General features: G+C 42.6%; 1 protein-coding gene across 1 annotated transcript in view; it reads left to right on the top strand.

Annotated features, from left to right (window-relative positions):
* The first annotated feature begins 489 nt into the window (after positions 1-489).
* noc2l (NOC2-like nucleolar associated transcriptional repressor) overlaps positions 490-21,244 on the top strand; it is a 31,642-nt gene continuing 10,887 nt past the window's right edge. Inside the window, exons 1-14 of the mRNA XM_090184460.1 lie at positions 490-589; positions 1,100-1,240; positions 1,368-1,554; positions 1,851-1,967; positions 2,352-2,466; positions 2,566-2,656; positions 4,582-4,660; positions 4,869-4,979; positions 5,465-5,578; positions 5,918-6,106; positions 9,877-10,016; positions 10,523-10,634; positions 15,350-15,463; positions 20,641-20,742. Of these exons, the coding sequence (XP_090040586.1) occupies positions 564-589; positions 1,100-1,240; positions 1,368-1,554; positions 1,851-1,967; positions 2,352-2,466; positions 2,566-2,656; positions 4,582-4,660; positions 4,869-4,979; positions 5,465-5,578; positions 5,918-6,106; positions 9,877-10,016; positions 10,523-10,634; positions 15,350-15,463; positions 20,641-20,742 (1,638 nt within the window). The 5' untranslated portion in view covers positions 490-563. The remainder of the gene's footprint in view (positions 590-1,099; positions 1,241-1,367; positions 1,555-1,850; positions 1,968-2,351; positions 2,467-2,565; positions 2,657-4,581; positions 4,661-4,868; positions 4,980-5,464; positions 5,579-5,917; positions 6,107-9,876; positions 10,017-10,522; positions 10,635-15,349; positions 15,464-20,640; positions 20,743-21,244) is intronic.

Raw genomic sequence — 21,244 nt, 5'->3', positions numbered from 1 at the left:
TCACCTACGGGACTCCAAACTGAAATTCACATACAAGGGACAGTACTTAAATCGGCCCACCTTGAAGAAATATAAATGTATCGACTAGGGGAGCAGTCAATACAACTCTCCAGGTCAAAGCAGGCAACTGATGCAAGGTATAATAATAACCCAAGTGTGGTCACCAAACCACCTCTGTTACCATTTGATCTTGTACTCAGGGTAGACCACACATATGTTGTATCCCAAAATTACATATCGCGCCATTGTCTTTTCAACAGGAGCGTGTCCACCTTGCCACCTGTACATGTGTGCGAGACTCATCGGAGTCACACAGAGCTCCGCTGTGACGATCAGTGTTTGCACCAGCATCTCCTGCCCACCAGAACTGTATTTCTTTTCCACAAACTCTTCAGGTCACAGGTAAATTAATCTTGCGTGTATGGTCATCAAACTATCTGTCTCGAGCAATTTTGACGCTGGTGTGCCTCGCGACATTAAAAAAAAGGAGATCTGGAACGCCCCTTCAGCCTAACACCATTGCATTGTGGGAAAATAATTGGTAGTCACGTTTTTGATCCAGCATGGCAGGAAAACAGAAAAGCAAAAGGTAAATTGCTCACAGTGAAATATGGGTACTGAACACATTTTTTCTATGAAATAACAATGTAGCGAGTTTCTTTGTATATTGTACATGTCTAGTGTTTTGTGTCGTTGTTTTATTGCCTTGGAATGTTACAAGTGGAGTTGATAGCGCACTTTAAATAATCGTTAGCCTTTGCTAATAGTTAGCTAGTTTGCTTGGTTAGAAATGGTTGGCATGCTCGCTAACCAAGTTAGTTGAGTGAGTGAGTGATCAACATGTTACTTCCACTGTTCAGTTTTCAAGTTTGTTTTGGCATGGTTTATTGAAATATACTGTTAAACGGATCCAACTAACTAGCTAATTTAGCCAACTTAAATAACTTTACTCGCCATCATTGTCACTGCAGAGAGACTTGTAACGTATCTGATAAAACTCGCTAGCTTGTTTAAATATAGCTAAGTAACTGATATTTGACTTTGTAATTAAATATCTTAATGTTTGCTAAATTGGCTGTTTATTGTTTCTATGTTGCAGGAAGTTGGAGGACCTCAGTGTGGACGAGTTCCTGCTATCTGGCTTTGACTCGGCAGGTGAGACTGATTCTGAGGATGACACTCCTACCCGGAATGGACAGAAATCGAAGAAGAAAGCAGGGCAATCCGCAGCTCAAGACAAGTAAGTGTCTCTCACTTCTTCAGTCAGTGTCTGCCCCAGATACTTTTAGTATACCCTAAAATACAAATGTCCTCCCAGGTCACCTGGTCGAATGTTATTTAATAAATGAGTATGTTCTGTCTTGCAGGGGTGATGACAAAAAGAAAGGCAAGGCTTCTCAGCACAAAGACTCGCTGTCAAGGCTAAAAAGTAAAGATCCAGAGTTCTATAAGTTTTTGCAGAAGAACGACCAGACCCTGCTCAACTTTGACGACACCGACAGCTCCGAGGATGAGGAAGAGCGGAAGTACCACACGCTGCCCAAACAACTGGAGGTACCAGGGCTTTGATTTTGACAAATGTTTAATGATCTGAAACCGTAAATCAAATGATGTATAGAGTGACTATAGAGTGAGATTCCTGATCTAAAAGGGTAGCCTATGCTTGACTAAACCAGCAGCATTAGAGAGGAACATCTCATTTTACACTTGTAACTGTCCAATTTGAGGGGATGCGGATTTTACACTCAACATGTATTCGTTAATTTATATTCCTTAGCATGTTTTCTTTGTCTCTATAATGCCATTTACATTTTTCAGAATGTTAACTTTAAGGTTATGTGTGACTGTAGGAGGCCAGTTCTGATGATGATGAGGAACAAGGAGAGTCCACCAAGAAATCCAAGAAGACCGCAGAGGCCATCAAAGTCACAGAGAAAATGGTTGACGAGTGGCAAGCCGCAATCAAGGTTAGACTTACCTACAGACTATCCACCGAGCATAGACCTCAACCTTTTTCCTCTACCAGACTTTGGGTGTAGTCATTATAAACAGACTACGCCGGGATGCCGGTTGCATAATGGCCCTTTTCAATAACCAACATTTGATGCATATTTTGTCTCTGCAAATAGAATAGGGCTTTGTCCCATCTTCCACCTCTCAAACCTCTGGGTTAACTACCATCCCATGAGTGTCGTGATTAAAAAACTATGCCTACCAGGCAGCATTAATTAGAAAGGAAAAACATATTATTATATGAGGTCAAGAGGCTTTTGTTTCTACTGTACCACAATACCAGTGCTTTTGCCCTTCATTCTTGTATATTTTCTTGCCTCCCATCCTTTTGTCTTCAGGATGAGCCTACACCTCGCCTCTTCAGAGAGATCACACAGGCCTTCAAGGCTGCCGTGGCGACCACCAAAGGAGAAGGGGGAGATCCGTGTCGATACAAAGTGGCCGACAGTTCAGGTAGGGATCATACCCTCCATGAGTGTGTATTTAGTAGTGTCAACATACTTTAGCCCCAAGGACGATGATATAATTTGGTGTGTGTGTGTTTTCCAATAGTGTTCAACGCCTTGGTCCTGTTCTGTATCCGAGACGTGTACGTGGCTCTGCAGAGGATGCTCAACCTAAAGCCAGATAAAGACCAGAAGAAGTAATAAATGGAGACCTTTCTTCTTTACATAAGCTTTAACCATTTCCCTGATGCTTAGTTTTGAGTAGAAAAATTGCTAACCTGATTAACCAACGAGCCAATGTATTTTATTATTTGTGCCAAAGTGATTTAATTTGTTTTAGGTGTATCCATTTTAGAGGTAGACCGATTATGATTTTTCAACGCTGATACCGATTTAAACGGCCGATTTATAAAAAAAAAAAATAATAATATATATATATATATATATATTTTTTTAAACAATTATTTGTAATAATGACAATTACAACAATACTGAATGAACACTTATTTTAACTTAATATAATACATCAATAAAAATCCATTTAGCCTCAAATAAATAAAGAAACATGTTCAATTTGGTTTAAATAATGCAAAAACAAAGTGTTGGAGTAAAAGTACAACATGTACCTTGTAAAAAAGCTAATGTTTGAGTTCCTTGCTGAGAACATATGAAACATATGAATGTTGGTGGTTCCTTTTAACACGAGACTTCAATATTCCAAGGTAAGAGGTTTTAGGTTGTAGTTATTATAGGAATTATAGGACTATTTCTCTCTACCATTTGTATTTCATATACCTTTGACTATTGGATGTTCTTGTAGGCACTATAGTATTGCCAGTGTAACAGTATAACTTCCGTCCCTCTCCTCGCCCCTACCTGGGCTCGAACCAGGCACACATCGACAACAGCCACACTTGAAGCAGCGTTACCCATCGCTCCACAAAAGCCGCGGCCCTTGCAGAGCAAGGGGAATAACTACTCCAAGTCTCAGCGCGAGTGACGGTTGAACCCCGCTAACTAGCTAGCCATTTCACATCGGTTACACCAGCCATTTGGCTGATAGGCTTGAAGTCAAACAGCGCTGTGCTTGCGAAGAGCTGCTGGCAAAATGCACAAAAGTGCTGTTTGAATGAATGCTTACGAGCCTGCTGCTGCCTACCATCGCTCAGTCAGACTGCTCTAACAAATCATAGACTTAATTATAACATAGTAACACAGAAATACGAGCCTTTGGTAATTTAATATGGTTAAATCCGGAAACAATCATTTCGAAAACAAAACATGTATTATTTCAGTTAAATACAGAACCGTTCAATGTTACGTCATAATTACGTAAAATTCTGGCAAAGTAGTTCGCAATGAGCCAGGCTGCCCAAACTGTTGCATAAACCCTGACTCTGTGTGCAATGAATTCAAGAAAAGTGACACAATTTCACCTGGTTAATATTGCCTGCTAACCTGGATTTCTTTTAGCTAAATATGCAGGTTTAAAAATATATACTTCTGAGTATTGATTTTAAGAAAGGCATTGGTGTTTATGGTTAAGTACAGTCGTCCAACGATTGTTCTTTTTTCGCAAATGCGCTTTTGTTAAATCATCCCCCAGCGTTGCATCGATTATATGCAACGCAGGACACGCTAGATAAACCAGTAATCTCATCAACCATGTGTAGTTAACTAGTGATTATGATTGATTGATAGTTTTTTATAAGATAAGTTTAATGCTAGCTAGCAACTTACCTTGGCTTCTACTGCATTCGTGTAACAGGCAGTCAGTCTCCTTGTGGAGTGCAACGAGAGGCAGGTGGTTATAGCGTTGGACTAGTTAACTAAGTTTGCCAGATTGGATCCCCCGAGCTGACACGGTGAAAATCTGTCATTCTGCCCCTGAACAAGGCAGTTAACCCACCGTCGTTGAAAGTAAGAATGTGTTCTTAATGGACTTGCCTAATTAAATAAAGGTGTATATATTTAAAAACCGCAAAATCGGCGCCCAAAAATACCCATTTCCGATTATGAAAACTTGAAATCGGCCCTAATTAATCGTCCATTCCGATTAATCGGTCGACCTCTAATCCATTTATCCATTTCGGGCTTTCCTCTCTCATTTTCTCATCTTCAGGCCAGTGCTTCCATCTTCCAGTCCTAAGTGGCAGAAGTACCAGGTGGACATCAGGATGTATCTCAGTGGGATCGTTCAGGTTTGTCCCGCTATTGATTTCATCCTCCCTCTCCCCTCTTGTCTGAATTGTCACTGTTACCTTTCCCTTTTCCTGCATACAGTATTTGTGTTGGATGTACCCTAGTGTTTTTAAAATGTTTCTACCATTTTTACTCTTATCGAAGATCCATTTAATTTACTTACAACAGCAAATAAATGGAACTTTAACTCTCCTCCTCCGTTCACAGCTCTTGTCATGTCTCACAGAGGCCACCGTCATCAGTGCAGTTCTGAGGCACGCCAACCAGCTGGTTCCCTACTACCTGTGTAACCCCAAACAGTGTCGCCACCTGCTCAAGGTGACTTCCAGTTACCACAGCAACACCTATATGTAGGCTGACCAAACTGCATGATGATCATCGGGGGAATTAGGCAAATAATGTTTTTGTAATGTTAAGCCGTTTTGATTTAGTTCAAAGGATGATAACCCTGCAGAGAGAAACCACATTAATATCGGCTGAATATATAAACAGTGTTGTGCGGCACTGGAGGGTCCCTTCCTAGGAAATGGCCTATTACCACTGTTAGAACCGTGTAACTCCATTTTGTCCCCGTATAGTTTTTTTTTATTACGTTCATTGAAAGTAGTAGCACTGACATTTCATAATTGTATTTTCATAAATGGTCAAATATGACTGTCTGTCATTTCCTAAAAAGCTTTTAACGATGCAAGACTTCCGACAGCGACACTATGCTCTGGACTGGTAGCCTTGCTATTGGGACCTGGGTCCTCCATTCCCAACGCTAGCTCTCACAGTCCACCTCTCACCTTTTTTCCCCCTAGCAACTGATCAAGCAGTGGAGCACCGGGGAGGAGACGAGCCGCGTTCTGGCTTTCCTGGCCCTCAACAAGATCTGCAGACAGAAGCAAGACACCAACCTCAACCCCATCCTCAAGGTATGTTCTCTATGTCTCTCTGTTCCATCCTCTGGGGAGGTGAGACCATCGTGGGTGAAAAATGCTTCATTCATTTGACCCACGGTAGTTAATACCCGCCAGGAGTGAGTAAGTAAGGTGTATGTCTCCACATCTGCATTAAAAGTGCTAAACAAATATCGCTTCCCAGTTAGTGGCAAGTGTCTGCACATAAAAATTCCTGAAAGGTGGCACATAGCAGTACAAAGTGAAAGGTGTAAAGTTGCCTGCACAACTGTTGGAACTCCCCAAAATGAACATTTAAAAAAATATATTTTTAACTGAACTCGGACACCCTTTAACCTAATTTTCTTTCCTCAGCAAATGTACATCTCGTACGTGCAGAATTGCAAGTTCACGTCGCCCACCGTTCTGCCTATGATCAACTTCATGCAGCGGACGCTGACGGAGATGTACTCGCTGGACACACAGGCCTCCTACCAGCACGGCTTCATCTACATCCGCCAGCTGGCCATCCACCTGAGGAACGCCATGACCATGAAGAAGAAGGTTAGCAGTTAGTCGCACATCCATTCATACACTAGCACCTGAAATCACTAAGTGTCTCCAAGTAGAAGGGCTGATCTAGCATCACGTGCCCCCTTTATAATGTTTTAAAAGGCGAATCTGATCCTAGATCAGCACTCTGAGATGCCTGGGGAATTTCGGGCCCTGGATGTTGAAAATGAGGATAAGGCAATTATGTTGTAGGACACCAGGAAGTACTGCTAATGATGATGATGATAATAGAAGGAATAATGTGACCTATAAAGGTTTTTATACTGGCCTGTGATATTCTAACATCGGAGCTAAGTGTTTCAATATTGGTCTATCTCAGTGGTTCCCAAACTTTTTTTCTAGTCCCGTATCCCTTCAAACATTCAACCTCCAGCTGCATACCAGCGCACTCTCAAATGTTTTTTGCCATCACTGTAAGCCTACCACACACACACACACACACTATGATACTTTTATTAAACAATAGAATGAGTGTGAGTTTGTCACATATATTGAAACACAGCTTAGCCTTTTGTTAATCACCCTGTCATCTCAGATTTTCTAAATATGCTTTACAGCCAAAGCAAGACAAGTATTTGGGGTTTATCGATAGCCTAGCATAGCATTATTACTAGCTAGCAGCAGGCAACCTGGTCACAAATCAGAAATCAAATTAAATTGTTTACCTTTGATGAGCTTCAGATGTTTTCCCTCACGAGACTCCCAGTTAGATAGCAAATGTTCCTTTTTTCCAAAAATATTATTTTTGTAGGCGAAATAGCTCCGTTAGTTCTTCACGTTTGGCTGAGAAATCGACCGGAAATTGCGGTCACTACAACGAAAAATATTCCAAATTAGCGCCATAATATCGACAAACGTGGCAATCGTTGTTTATAATCAATCCTCAAGGTGTTTTTCAAATATCTATTCAATAATATATCAACTGGGACTGGTGGCTTCTTAGTAGGATAGAGAGAAACAATGGCCGCATTTGTCCTTTACGCACAAAACACTCTGAGAGACTTCAGCTGACCACTGACGCAATGTTGACGTTCAGGCTCATTTTTCAAAATAAAAGCCTGAAACTATGTATTGTGACACACACATTAGGGAAGCCATAGAAAAAGGAATCTGGTTGATTTCTCATTCACTGCTCAATAGGGACGCATAGGAACGCAGAGCCTTCTAAATAAGAGTCCCTTCCTGTTTGGATTTTTCTCAGGCTTTCGCCTGTAATATCATTTCTGTTATACTCACAGACAATATTTTTACAGTTTTGGAAACTTTAGTATTTTCTATCCTAAGCTGTCAATTATATGCATATTCTAGCATCTTGTCCTGACAAAATAGCCGTTTACTTTGGGGACGTTATTTTTCCAAAAATGAAAATACTGCCCCCTAGATTCAAGAGGTTAATGCAGACCGAAAAGAGCTCCAACTTCTTATTAATCATACCCTCAAATTTGTCCCACCCCACACGTTGAATATAGTTGCGGAGAGTCCCTGTAATCCTAGATTCAGATCATTAAGGCGGGAAAAAACATCACCCAGATAGGCCAGTCGTGTGAGAAACTCGTCATCGTGCAAGGGGTCAGACTCAGACAAGTGAAAATTAAAGAACTTTAAGCTCGTCTCACAATTCCAAAAAACGTGTCTATACTTTGCCCTTATGTTGTAAAAGTCTTACATGGTCGCTTGTATAGTGCAGAAAATACACGAGAGTTCAGGGGCCTTGCTTTAACAAAGTTAACCATTTTCACTGTAGTGTCCAATACGTCTTTCAAGCTGTCATGCATTCCCTTGGCAGCAAGAGCCTCTCGGTGGATGTTGCAGTGTACTGGGAGCAACTGATTGCACGTGCGTTACCACTCCACTATGTCCCCCTATCATGGCTTTTTGCGCCATCAGTACAGATACCAACACATCTTGACCACCAAAGTCCATTTCATGTCACAAAGCTATCCAGTACTTTAAAAATATTTTCTCATGTTGTCCTGGTTTTCAGAAGAGGATGTCTTCCTTAACTTCTTATGGGCAGGCACTGGATGGCCAACATCTGGTGAAATTGCAGAGCACCAAATTGAAAATACAGAAATACTCATATTAAACATTCATAAAATATACTATACAAGTGTTAAACATCGGTTTGAAAGATGAACTTCTTGTTAATCCAGCCGCTGTGTCAGATTTCAAAAAGGCTTTACGGCTAGAGCATACCATGCAATTATCCGAGGACAGTGCCCCGCTTACAAAAGCATACAAACATTTTCCAGCCAAGTAGAGGAGTTACAAAAGTCAGAAATAGCGATAAAATTATTCTCTTACCTTTGATCTTCATATGGTTGAACTAACAAGACTCCCTGTTACACAATAAATGTTTGTTTTGTTCAATAAAGTCCCTCTTTATGTCCCAAAACCTCAGTTTTCTTGGCGTGTTTTGTTCAGTAATCCACTGGGGTGGTCAAAACATGCAGACGAATACATCCCAATAGTACCAGTAAAGTTTGTTGAAACATGTCAAACAATGTTTATAATTAATCCTCAGGTTGTCTGCAAAGCAGCTCTGCATTCATCCTTTGTCCTCTGACCAAAAGGTGTTTTTACTCCTCGTTTTTCAAAATACAAGCCTTAAAGCATGTCTAAGACTGTTGACATCTAGTGGAAGCCATAGGAACTGCAATCTGGGCCCTAACCCATAACAGACATTCAATCGCAAAAAAAATCCACTTCCTGGATGGATTGTCCCCTGGTTTTCGCCTGCCATATCAGTTCTGTTATACTCAGACATTATTTTAACAGATTTAGAAACTTAAGAGTGTTTTACATATCCTAGCTTCTGGGCCTGAGTAACAGGCAGTTTACTTTGGGCATGTTTGTCATCCAAACTTCAAAATACTGCCCTCTACCCAAGAGGTTTATTGACCCCCATAAATATAACGGCCATATACTCGGAGCTGTGCCAGGCCTGCCATGTCTGTTGACTCATCCAGCTGTGACGCACTGGCTTGTATGCGAAGCAGTAATTGTTTCAAAACATCTCCTGCCCTGTCAGTGATGCATCGTGAAACAGTGTTGTTTGAAGAAGGCATTGTCTATATTTTTTTTTTTGCCTTTTTCCCCCAGCATTGTCCCAGCCGTATCATCTGCGGCAGCAGGAAGAATTAAGTCCTCTACAGTAGTATGGGGCTTGCCTGTCTTAGTCACTCTGTAGCTCACCATATAAAACATTTCTAGCCCCTTCTTATTAATGGTATCTGTTGCTTTAATACATGTCTTACTACTCGAAAGTAGTCTTTATTCTCGCTCAAAAAACTCCTGTGGCTTATTTTTCATATTGTCATGTTTCTAAATGTCTGCGCAAGAGGGAAGGTTTACTGCGAGAGCGTGACGGTTAATGTGATTGAATGTTAATTATTTAACTAGGCTACCTGTATTTGATATTGTTGTTATTTCGCTGAACACTAGATGGTTTCATTGTATTTTTGGCAGTGAAACGAGGCTACTCAGGCGAGGGGGGAAAAACTCACCTAAATGTATAGCCCCGTTTGAAAATGTGAATAAAAAAATGCATTTAAAAAATAATTTGAATCACATTTTTATTTGGCGTACCCCCGACAGCAATGTAGCCCTGGGGAACCCCAGTTTGGGAATACCCGGTCAAGACCATTGCTCATCTAACTGTATCCCAGTAATCATTTAGAAACAACCAGCAATTGCATGTAGATCAGTGCTGATGTTAAATGTGATGTACTTTAAGGTGTGTGTGTTTTTGGTCCCTGCAGGAGACATACCAGTCGGTGTATAACTGGCAGTTTGTCCACTGCCTGTACCTGTGGTGTCGTGTGCTCAGCACCCTGCACCCCAGCGACGTCCTGCAGCCCCTCATCTACCCACTGTGCCAGGTCATAGTGGGCACCATCAAGTGGGTACACGCACACAGACCTATGGGCTTAACTTGGGATCATACTGTTTCATGGGCTCTGCTACTGTAGAACACACAACCAGGATATCACACAGATCTATGGGGAAGGAGAATACTGCATCTCTTTTCTGAAAGTTTAACATAAACCATCTGTTTTTCACCTAGTTGTTGTATAGATCAACAATGACACGTGATTTAGTATGTATACCCTCTGTTAGGGTAGAATGTCTAGTTAGCATGATATGACCAGCCTATGGTCTGCAGATTTTCTATTGGTTATCCGTCTTTTAATTGAAATACAATCACATAACATAACAACGGACACAGACTAAGCCTAGACTAAAAAGCATGCTCAATGGAGAATATCTATTGAAGGGGGGGAGATTTGGTCCACAACTAGGCTTAATCTCTCTGTGAAACTGCACCAAAAAGTTTAACTTCACACTTTCACCAGCAGGTGGTAGTGTTGACCATTGTTGTGACTCTCTATCTGTCTTACTGTGCAGGTTGGTACCCACTTCCCGCTACTACCCTTTGAGGATCCACTGTGTGCGAGCCCTCACCCTCCTCTCTGGCAGCACCCACACCTTTGTGCCCGTTCTGCCCTTCCTACTGGAGGTAAGACCCCTTACCCCCTGCCAGAGGTGCTCATCTCCTCCCAGAGCAAACCCTCATGGGCCAATATTTACAAAGTGTTCTGATCTGGGATCAGTTAGGTCTTCTTTTTTTTACTTGATAATGAATAAGACAGCAAGACCTGATCATAGATCCTGCTATTTGACTCTTTGTGAACAGGGATCCTGCAGGATTTGGCTCCACACCCTACTGTAGCTCAACTAGTTCAGGGCTCTCCACTCCTGTTCCTGGAGAGCTACTGTCCTGTAGGTTTTCACTCCAACCCTAATCTAGCACACCTGATTCTAATAATCAGCTGGTTGATGAGCTGAACAGGGTTAGTTACACCTGGGGTTGGAGTGAAAACCTACATTTTTTTCCCCTTTTTTCTTTATTTAACTAGGCAAGTCAGTTAAGAACAAATTCTTATTTCAATGACTGCCTAGGAACAGTGGGTTAACTGCCTGTTCAGGGAGCTCGGGGGTTTGAACTTGCAACCTTCCGGTTACTAGTCCAACGCTCTAACCACTAGGCTACCCTGCAAGGTTGGAGAGGCCTGAACTAGTTCATCGCTAACCAGGACCTTGATCAGCTGAGTCCGGTATGTTAACTTACAAAGGGGCATTCTCAGTAGCTCACTAGGATGAGGGTTGGCCACCCCTGCTGTAAGCACTTGTGTGGCCTAGATCAGAAAAGGTTAAATAGATGTGAGCAATACGGTGAGAGGACAGCATTGGGCGACAGACCCAATGGAAACACAATGTGGTTTCCATTGTAATATTTTGTAAGGTGTCAGTGGAAAACAGTCTGTAGGTCTCAACAGCTAAACACAAAGTAGTTTCTGAAAGATGAGGGGGTGGAAGTAAATGTGAGTGGTTTGTGACATCAACCTTAACCCCTGCACTAGTCTCTTCCTACTAGCAGACTTTGCTGATAGCTTCTTTATTGAGGGAAAGTGGACTTACTATGTGATACGTGGTTGTCTCACCTAGCTATCTTTAGATGAATGTAGTAGCTGTAACTCGCTCTGGAGAAGAGCGTCTGCTAAATGACTACAATGTAAATGTCAAATGTTAGACACCTTTGTTATTAGGGCAGGTCCCAAACTGTCAACGTTTTCAGTTTGGTGCGTGTGGTGTGCGTGTTTGTCAGAGTTTCCATTAGCCGGCAATTGAATGGTACGTTCGCGCTGCGAACAGCCCATTCCATCTCATCCCGAAGATGCTCTATAGGGTTGAGGTCTGGGGACTGACCAGGCCTCTCAAGTGAACTGAACTCACTGTCATGTTTCAGGCAATGTTTTTCCACTCCTCAGTTGTCCAGTGTTGGTGACTGCGTGCCCACTGGAGCCGTTTCCTCTTGTTTTTAGCTGATGGGAGTGGAACCCGGTGTGGTCGTCTGCTGCAATAGCCCATCCGTGACGAGGATCGATGCTCAGAGATCGACGTGGACTGTGCTCTTATTTGCCTGTTTGTGGGCCCGCCTGTTAGCTTGCGTGATTCTTGCCATTCTCCTTTGACCTCTCATCAACAAGCTGTTTTCTCCCACAGGACTGCCGCTGACTGGATGTTTTTCTTTGTCGCGTCCTTCTCGGTAAACCCTAGACACTGTCATTTCTGAAGACCGTCCGTTTCTAAGATGCTGGAACCGGTGCACCTGGCACTGACTATCATACCACGCTTTGGTCACTCGTTTTGCCCATTTTAACGTTCAATCAAACTGTAACTGAATGCCCCTGACTGATTTTATATGGCAAGCCATGGCCAGCAAGTGCCGTGCTGCAAAGGTTCAACTCTGGTAACGTTACAGCCCTTTAGTGAAGCCTGTGAAAACTGGTGCGTTATATTTGCTCTTTGCAAAAGGTGTTCCTCAAACTCAAAAGGTGTTCCTCAAACTCAAACCTGGCCGTTTACAAAGTAGTGATACGCTATGTGATGTTCAGGTTGTCCGTTTGTCAGGGACTGGGTCAAATTCCCTTTGCGCCACCCCCATCTAGCCAGCTAAGTAGCCCCGTGAGAGCACTTGTTATAGCTCAGTGAGTTGTTTACATGCATGATGGCAAGACAAGTGTCTGGCACGAGAGCGGGTGGAGGAGGCTTGGCTTGACGTGTTGGGCATCTTGTGATGACATGCATTATCTGAATTAGGCCCACAGAATTATACCTAGTAGAGGAGCTGCTTCTATGGAGTAACTTTGAATGTTTTTGAACTTCATAGTTGACTTAACATTGGACCAAAGAAGCTAGCTAGCTAACAAGCTTGTGTGTGCAGAGTGACACCAGAATTAAAAACACGTCTTATCTTTTTTTGTAGTTAATAAATCCAATGTGAAATGTGGTAACTATAGTATTCCTAACTAGCTTTGAAAAAGGTTTTGGTTCTGTTCTCTGAACAGGTTCCAACCCCTGATCTCTAGAATCGAATCCAAAAATCCGCTGTCTGTCAGTCAGTGGGTGTTAGCCTCCTATGCTGGGGAGTCAACTCCAAAATAATAGATTCCTTGCCCGTTGACTCCCATTTCTGTGTCAAGCTTCGATCCCACTAGGAATCGACTCCTAAGATTCAGTATTTTTGCAACGGAGTAAACGGAATTTCGTAGTCTACTTCGAGGATACACTCTTGCATCTTTCTCAACAAAGAAAGAGCCAGCTAGCAAGAGCTGGAGGGGCACAGCAAGGCATGTCGGCCATCCGTCAGACCGTCAGACCTTTGCATCGGTAATCGAAAGACCTAAGCTATTGCAATGCTGTATTTCGCAATGTCTCGCACTAGTTCACTAAAGCAGAGGTAGTCAGTGTAGGCTGAGCAGTTCTACAAGCAACAGACCGAAGACCAAACGCACACTGCTGAACTTTTAGAAAAATGGCAAGTTTACTTTCTCATCCATAAATAGCCAAGTGCAAAGTACGGTTCAGCAGCTCAAATCGGCAGGATGTGGGGCATTGTTATTAGGAAGGACTTCTACCATGGATGGATCTCTAAAATAATGATTGTGATCGCACTTCATCAATTTAAATATTATGGGGAGCCCTATACATTTGGCAGGCAAGCACAAGTTATCAGTGTGTGGCCTATTATGAGGCCTACATAAGAGGCGATTCAATTTGGAAAAAATGTGGAATTACAGGAGACCGTTTTAGAAAAACGAATCCTATGTGACTCATCCTCTGGAATAACACATGCCTGGATAATATTGACAACCAACGTCTCTAGTAATACCCGTCCGAATAGGGCTATAACATGGCAAAGAATAGGCTTATCAGCGTGGAGTGTGCCGCATCATCCCACGGGATCCGTCAAGGCTGCACACAGCGGAAATATTCCTTCTACATTCAAACAAAGTAGGCTTTTTATAGGCAAATGGGCAGCGTCAAGCTCTTGTCAATCCTCTAGAATGCAAATGTAGTCTTTTATAATGAGGTGGTGTGTTTGTGTGTGCGCGCATCCGTTTCAGCTTGTTTTGGGAGTCGAGCAAGAGTCAAAATATCCGGGACTCGTGCACCACTAGTGGTAAGCTAGCGTGAGAACGGCAGTATGGAAGCGACCGCTTGGCCTTGTGGGAGTGGTCACCGTGTTGTGTGGACGGTTTGACCAGAGCGATGAAGACATGGCTGTGGTTTACGCTCTGCTCCTAAAGCTCTCTGCAGACCACATCCTTTCTGCCTATAGCGCAGCCGTTCACCCCCCCACCCCAGCACACACACACTCACTCCAAGACCCCCTAGCAGCACACAGTGTTTATTTGTGACACACTCCATTTCCTGTCTTCTCTTTTACTGTTCCCCTCATTAGAGAAAAGCGAGGCTGAGGTGCTCGCTGCTACGGTTTTAATTGGAGCAGCAGACCCAACCACGTTATGCTCCTCCGTGTGTGTTTGTGTCTGCTGTGGGTGGACGGCTGCGCCATAGGCAGAAACGATGTGGTCTGCAGAGCGCTTTAGGAGCAGAGCGTAAACCACAGCCATGTCTTTATCGCTCTGGTCAGACTACACACACGTGTACGCACTCCAGACCATCATGGTGACCCCCCCGCTGAAGCTTACTGCAGGAGGTCAACACTCACTAAGATGCGCGCACACACCATATACAATAACACAGACTACACACACACACACACACACACACACACACACACACACACACACACACGTCCATGCACACCACACATACTCGTGCGTGTGTGTGCGTGCGTCTCTCCAAGGGGGGTGGTATATATGATTTGGTGCTTCCTGCTCCAGTGGCTCCCTCTGTATCAGGGTTGACCCATGCCTTCCCACTTCCCCCCTGGCTCCCCCGCAGACCGCCACCACATCCGATGTTTGTACAGACAGACTGGGCCAAGAGCGCTCCACTCGCCTGGTACCAACGACCTCACACACACAGCAATACGTAAAAACACAAGATGATATACAGGGCTAGGCCTATCTATCGCACCTAAACACGCACAGTGAGATGTACAAAATATAGGTAAAAACACAAATATACAATTACATACTATGCCTTTTTAAGCTTTACTTTGGCTATATCTGTCTATTGTCAGGAGTCTGAGTGATTTTTCCATGAGACAAGCCATGGAATGATAACCAAATGATGTGGTCTGGCTTTGTTTGAGGGCACTGTCGCTGTTCTGTTTTCACGTTGTGTAATCTGTGTCATGTCTTTGCAAATGTTGCATGATTTCTGAACGCACTAATTTTGTGTTCATTGCTTGTTGTTTAGATCATCCATCAGGTGGACTTCAACAAGAAGCCTGGCCGGATGAGTGTGAAGCCCATCAAATTTGATGTTATCCTGAAGCTCAGCAACACCAACATGCAGGAGAAGGCCTACAGGGTGAGTACTGCTAGCTTAGCATGCCAGCTAACTAGGCTTGTCTGCCACAGGAGAAGACTTAGACTGGGGGGAGTACTGCTAGCTTAGTTAGCATGTATTATTTGCGGCAGGAGTAGCCTTAGAACTGGGTAAATCCATTTGAATTCAATCACTTTTTGACAGCACCTCTTTTGATTTGAACAAAACCTTACATATTTACTCATTTCTACAACTGCTCAGAAAGTGACTTTTTGGACCTGAATGCCCAAGCATTCATGAGATTAAGGTGCTAAAAGTTGACCCGTTTTACATACCCCACCATACTATGAGACATGCATGGTCTTTATCACTGGAAAAGATAATCGGTTGTGATTATCATTTTAAAAGGTTACTAACAGCGTTGTCAAACTATTTGAATATTTCTAGAGAATTTATATAAATGGTCTTTTTTAACTTCTTGACGCTACCCATCCCGTTAGCGGGAACATTTCCGTCAGCAACCGCTGAATAGCATAGCGCCACAGTCAAATAATATTACAAAAAAATATTCATATTCATGAAATCACAAGTGCAATATTGCAAAACACAGCTTAGCCTTTTGTTAATCCACCTGTCTCAGATTTTGAAATGATGCTTTACAGCGAAAGCAATCCAAGCGTTTGTGTAAGTTATCGATCGCATAACAAAACATTATGTACACTAAGCATTAAGTAGCTAGGTCTTAATGCTTTGATAATCTTCGGATGTTTTCACTCACAAGACTCCCAGTTACACAACAAATGTTCCTTTTGTTCCATAAATATTATTTTAATACCCAAAATACCTCTGTTTGTCGCGGTATATTCAGAAATCCACAGGAAAGAGCGGTCACCACAACACAGACGAAAATTCCAAATAATATCCAGAATGTCCACAGAAACATGTCAAACGTTTTTTTAATAATCAATCCTCAGGTTGTTTTTAAAATTTATATTCGATAATATATCAACCGGGTGTGTAGGTTTTTCAATAACACCGGGAGAAACAATGGCCACTTTACTCTGTAGCGCAAAACTCACTCTGAGAGCCCCCACCTATCCACTTACGCAATGTGATCTTTCACGCTCATTTTTCAAAATAAAAGCCTGAAACTATGTCTAAAGACTGTTGACACCTTGGGGAAGCCATAGATAAATTAATATGGTTTGATATCTCTTTAAATGGAGGATAGGCATGCATAGGAACAGAGGTTTCAAAATAAGAGGAACTTTCTGATTGGATTTTCATCAGGTTTTCGCCTGCAATATCAGTTCTGTTATACTCAGGCAATATTTTTACCGTTTTGGAAACTTTAGAGTGTTTTCTATCCTAATCTAATTATATGCATATTCTAGGTTCTGGGCTGAGAAATAGGCAGTTTCAAATGGGTATGTTTTTTTAGCCAAAAACAAAAATACTGCCCCCTACACGCGAAAGGTTAACCTTGAATGTCAATTATCTAAAAACGTGTAAATGAAAAAATCTTAATTTCAAATACAGTGCATTCGGAAAGTATTCAGACCCCTTGACCTCCACATTTTGTTACTTTACAGCATTACTCTGAAATGGATTACATTTTTCTTCCTCAAATCTACACACAATACCCCATAATGACAAAGCGAAAAACAGTTTTTTAGAAATTGTTGCACATTTATTAAAATAAAAAAAGATACCTTATTTACTTAAGTACTCAGACTCTTTGTTATAAGTCTCAAAATTGAGCTCCGGTACATCCTATTTCCATTGATCATCCTTGAGATGTTTCGACAACTTGATTGGAGTCCACCTGTGGTAAATTCAATTGACTGGACATGATTTGGAAAGACGCACACCTGTCTATGTAAGGTCCCACAGTTGACAGTGCATGTCAGAGCAAAAACCAAGCCATGAGGTTAAAGTAATTGTCCGTAGAGCTCCGAGAAAGGATTGTGTTGAGGCACAGAGCTGGGTAAGGGTACCAACATTTTTCTGCAGCATTGAAGGTCCCCAAGAACAGTGGCCTTCATCATTCTTAAATGGAACAAGTTGGGAACCACCAAGACTCTTCCTAGAGCTGGCCACCCTGCCAAACTGAGAAATCGGGGGAGAAGGGCCTTGGTCAGGGAGGTGACCAAGAACCCGATGGTCACTCTGACAGAGCTCAAGGGTTCCTCTGTGGAGATGGGAGAATCTTTCAGAAGGACAACCATCTCTGCAGCATGTCACCAATCAGGCCTTTATGGTAGAGTGGCCAGACAGAAGCCACTCTTCAGTAAAAGGCACATGACAGCCTGCTTGGAGTTTGCCAAAAGGCACCTAAAGGACTCTGACCATAAGAAACAAGGTTCTCTGGTCTGATCAAACCAAGATTGAACTCTTTGGCCTGAATGCCAAGCATCACGTTTGGAGAAGCATGGTGGTGGCAGCATCCTGCTGTGGGAATGTTTTTCAGCGGCAGGGACTGGGAGACTAGTCAGGATCGAGGGAGAGATGAACGGAGCAAAGCACAGAGAGATCCTTGATGAAAACCTGTACCAGGGACCTGAAAGCAACTGTGCAGCGAAGCTCCACATCCAAACTGACAGAGATTGAGAGGATCTGCAGAGAAGAATAGGAGAAACTCCCCAAATTCAGGTGTGCCAAGCTGTGTAGCGTCATACCCAAGAATACTCAAGGCTGTAATCGCTGCCAAAGGTTCTTCAACAAAGTACTGAGTAAAGGAGCTGAATACTTACCTAAATGTGAGATTTACGCAAGTAAAAATGTACAAAAAACATTTAGATTGAGGGAGAAAAAAATACAATTTAATCAATTTTAGAATAAGGCTGTAACGTAGCAAAATGTGGAAAAGGTCAAGGGGTCTGAATACTTTCTGAATGCACTGTATGTTGTAGCTTAACCTGTTTTACATCATCTAAGGCTTTTGTGTTGTACCCTACATCGGTGCTCTTGAATACAGGGTGGGTGTCATGTTTTGGCTGATAAATGGGAATAATATATTTTCTATTTCAGCGTGGTACCACAAAGCTGGTTGAAGGTCCACACATCAGAGAATGTTGGCTTGAATGGGAATATCTGTTTTAAATGATACTGTCAAGACTCCATATGAAACCTATTGAAATCATAGAAATATAGATAATAGAACGGACATGACCATTTTAAGTTGATGTTTTGCGGTGGGTGGACCCTTTGTGGTACTAATTAAAAGTAAACATTTACATTGAAATGGTGTACCATCAAAATTTCAGTGGTTTGAATGCATGGGTCACTTCTATTAATTTTATGTCTATGATTGAAATGACACCCACTCTGTTTTCAAGAGCAGTTTTACATTACATTTAAATTACATTTTTATATTTTTAAAAAAATAAACTTTTTCAGGTAATAAGAATTGACAACTGTTTTACGCTTTTAAATGATGTCAAATTCAACATATTTTCCAGTGATGAAGACATGGATGCTTTATGGTAGGGTGAGGTGTACAAAATAGGTAAACTTAGAGCACCTCTATCTCCTAAATGTTTTGTCATTCCGGTCCAGAAATTAACGTTCTGACCACTTCTTCCATGGGCAAACATGTATGGAAAGTGATAGGGTCAATACCTTTTGAATTCTATTACGAGATTTATATGGTATTGTTAGTTTTTAACAGCTAAGTCTAGTTGTGTCCTCAAGCACCTAGTGGTCAATTTAGTATCTTCTCATGCCACTTTACGTCTTGATACTTTAATCATCTCAATGAAGACTTCGGTTAGGCTACCACTAATTAGACATGTGTATTGTCTGTGCACCTCTCCTTTAACTGGGTTATTTCTGTGACTGGTTTTGGAAAGCTTAATGGCGATGCACCTGTTTTCCAATGGTTGCCGAGATTGTGGAAGCGCCTACAATGGTGTGGCTTGGCACCTTTAGTACAAGAATTGCTGGAGGTCAGAGAGGTCATGAAAATTTCTTAGCCCTAGCTATTTTGGGGGTTTAGAGAACATGTGTGACTAGCTTAGGATGACTATTGTAGGAGGGGCCTAAGTCTACAGGTTGAAAGTAGCATGTCCTCCAAAGATCAATCTGCAGGAGAGCTGTGAAAGTGTGTCTTGTTGTCCTGCATCAGCACATTTAGTTTCACATCTTTGCTGTCTTGACGGCTACCTTGCCTAATCAGTAAGAATTTATTTAGTATTACGGCCATTATGCAATTCCCCTTAATTCCACCCTCCCTCAAATAAAACAAATGTATTTGGAAACATGCCAGATTAGATTACGGCGCACTACTCAACCTGTTGTCTGTGTCACTGTAAAAGAATAACGATGGCATTCTAACGCATGGCAACAAGAACAGCCGATCAACTCCATGTCTAGGCCCTACTAGTTGTGGTTTCACTCCTCCCTGACACACAGTGTTACCCACCGTGTGTGCATAAGGGGATTGAGGGCAGCGGGCAAAATCCGACGTAAGGGGCTCTGACCAAGCCAAGAGGATTGCCACACGGCCCTCTGGGATTATCCCTTGCACTCCGCTGGTCAGGACTGGCTTTCGGTGCTGTTGCCAGGGGCAACCAATGCCACCGGCTCCACCAATTGCTTCTACCGTGAAGTCGGTGCCTGGTGACTCACCCTTGCTACTGCCAGATATGGCTAAATTAACACCTGTCTGACCATTAGACCAAGTAGAGTGTCTGACTACAGTAGGCTGTATGTGACCTACAGTACAGAAATTAGTACTATAATAGAACTGAAATGGGTCTCATATCCTTTTTTGCTTTGCTTCTGTAGCATTCCATGTTATTGCTGCCGTGTTGGCGGACCCATGCCAAATCGTTTAGGGGGTTAAGTGTGTGTGTGTGGCCAGTGGAGTATCCACTGGGGTTAGCACAGAGCCATGGGGAATGCAGCATCAGGTGGCAGACCGCAGGTGACCGCTTAGAGATAATCGGATCCGTCAGGTAAATCCAGTCTGTACTGACGGCTGTACTCACATAAATAGCTGCGATCTGTAAAGTGTGTGTTTGAGACTTAACCTGAGGTGTGGCGTTAGTGCGCTGAGGTGTCCCTGTAATCTAGCTCGATGTTTGCACATGTCTTCTCACAGATCAACTCCCCTCCTTTATCCCAACAAGCCTCTTGAATGTTAATGAGTATCACATTTGTGTGTGTGGTCCCTTCGGTTTTTCTTTTCTGATTTGTATACTTTTGTGTTGTTTCAGGATGGGCTGATAGAGCAGGTGTATGACCTGATCCTGGAGTACTTCCACTCTCAGGCCTGCTCCATCGGCTTCCCAGAGCTGGCCCTGCCCACCATCATCCAGGTAATACCAGCTCCTTCTCCTCTTCTCTCCACCCCTAGTCAGCTAATAGAACCACTTCACCAGTTGATGCAATGGCATAATGTCCATACCCTAAGCCAGGGATAGTCAACTGGCCCTGGAAGCAAAAACACGTTTTGATTTTCTTCTCCTGATCAGCGACTGATTCAGATTTTCGGACATCAGTATGTGGACATTTTATTCTACACATTTGGTAAATGGTCAGCTATTCAACATACTAACTCAAACATTTTTAGGTGTTGTTGACTATCAAGTAAAAAAATAAAAAAGAATCTTAGCTGCTAGCCTTTCTCTACAGCAAACACGAGGCGGCAAGAAACTTGACTTGGTCTTATAGTGAGTAGGCCAGATGGAAAAAGAGGGCGAGACAGAGGGGGTTGAAGAGTAAAGTGTGTCTGTGCTGACCTTTAATGGTTCCACCGGCTTGCCGTTGTTTTTACGGCCCTGTGACCAACCACTGAGCCCACTTCCTGTCAGAGACAGC

The sequence above is a fragment of the Oncorhynchus mykiss genome, chromosome 9, assembly GCF_057628025.1.
Source record: "Oncorhynchus mykiss isolate SJ-2025 chromosome 9, ASM5762802v1, whole genome shotgun sequence".
Lineage (NCBI taxonomy): Eukaryota > Metazoa > Chordata > Actinopteri > Salmoniformes > Salmonidae > Oncorhynchus > Oncorhynchus mykiss.
Note: the sequence above shows the minus strand (reverse complement) of the source record. Positions and strands in the feature narration are given on the sequence as shown.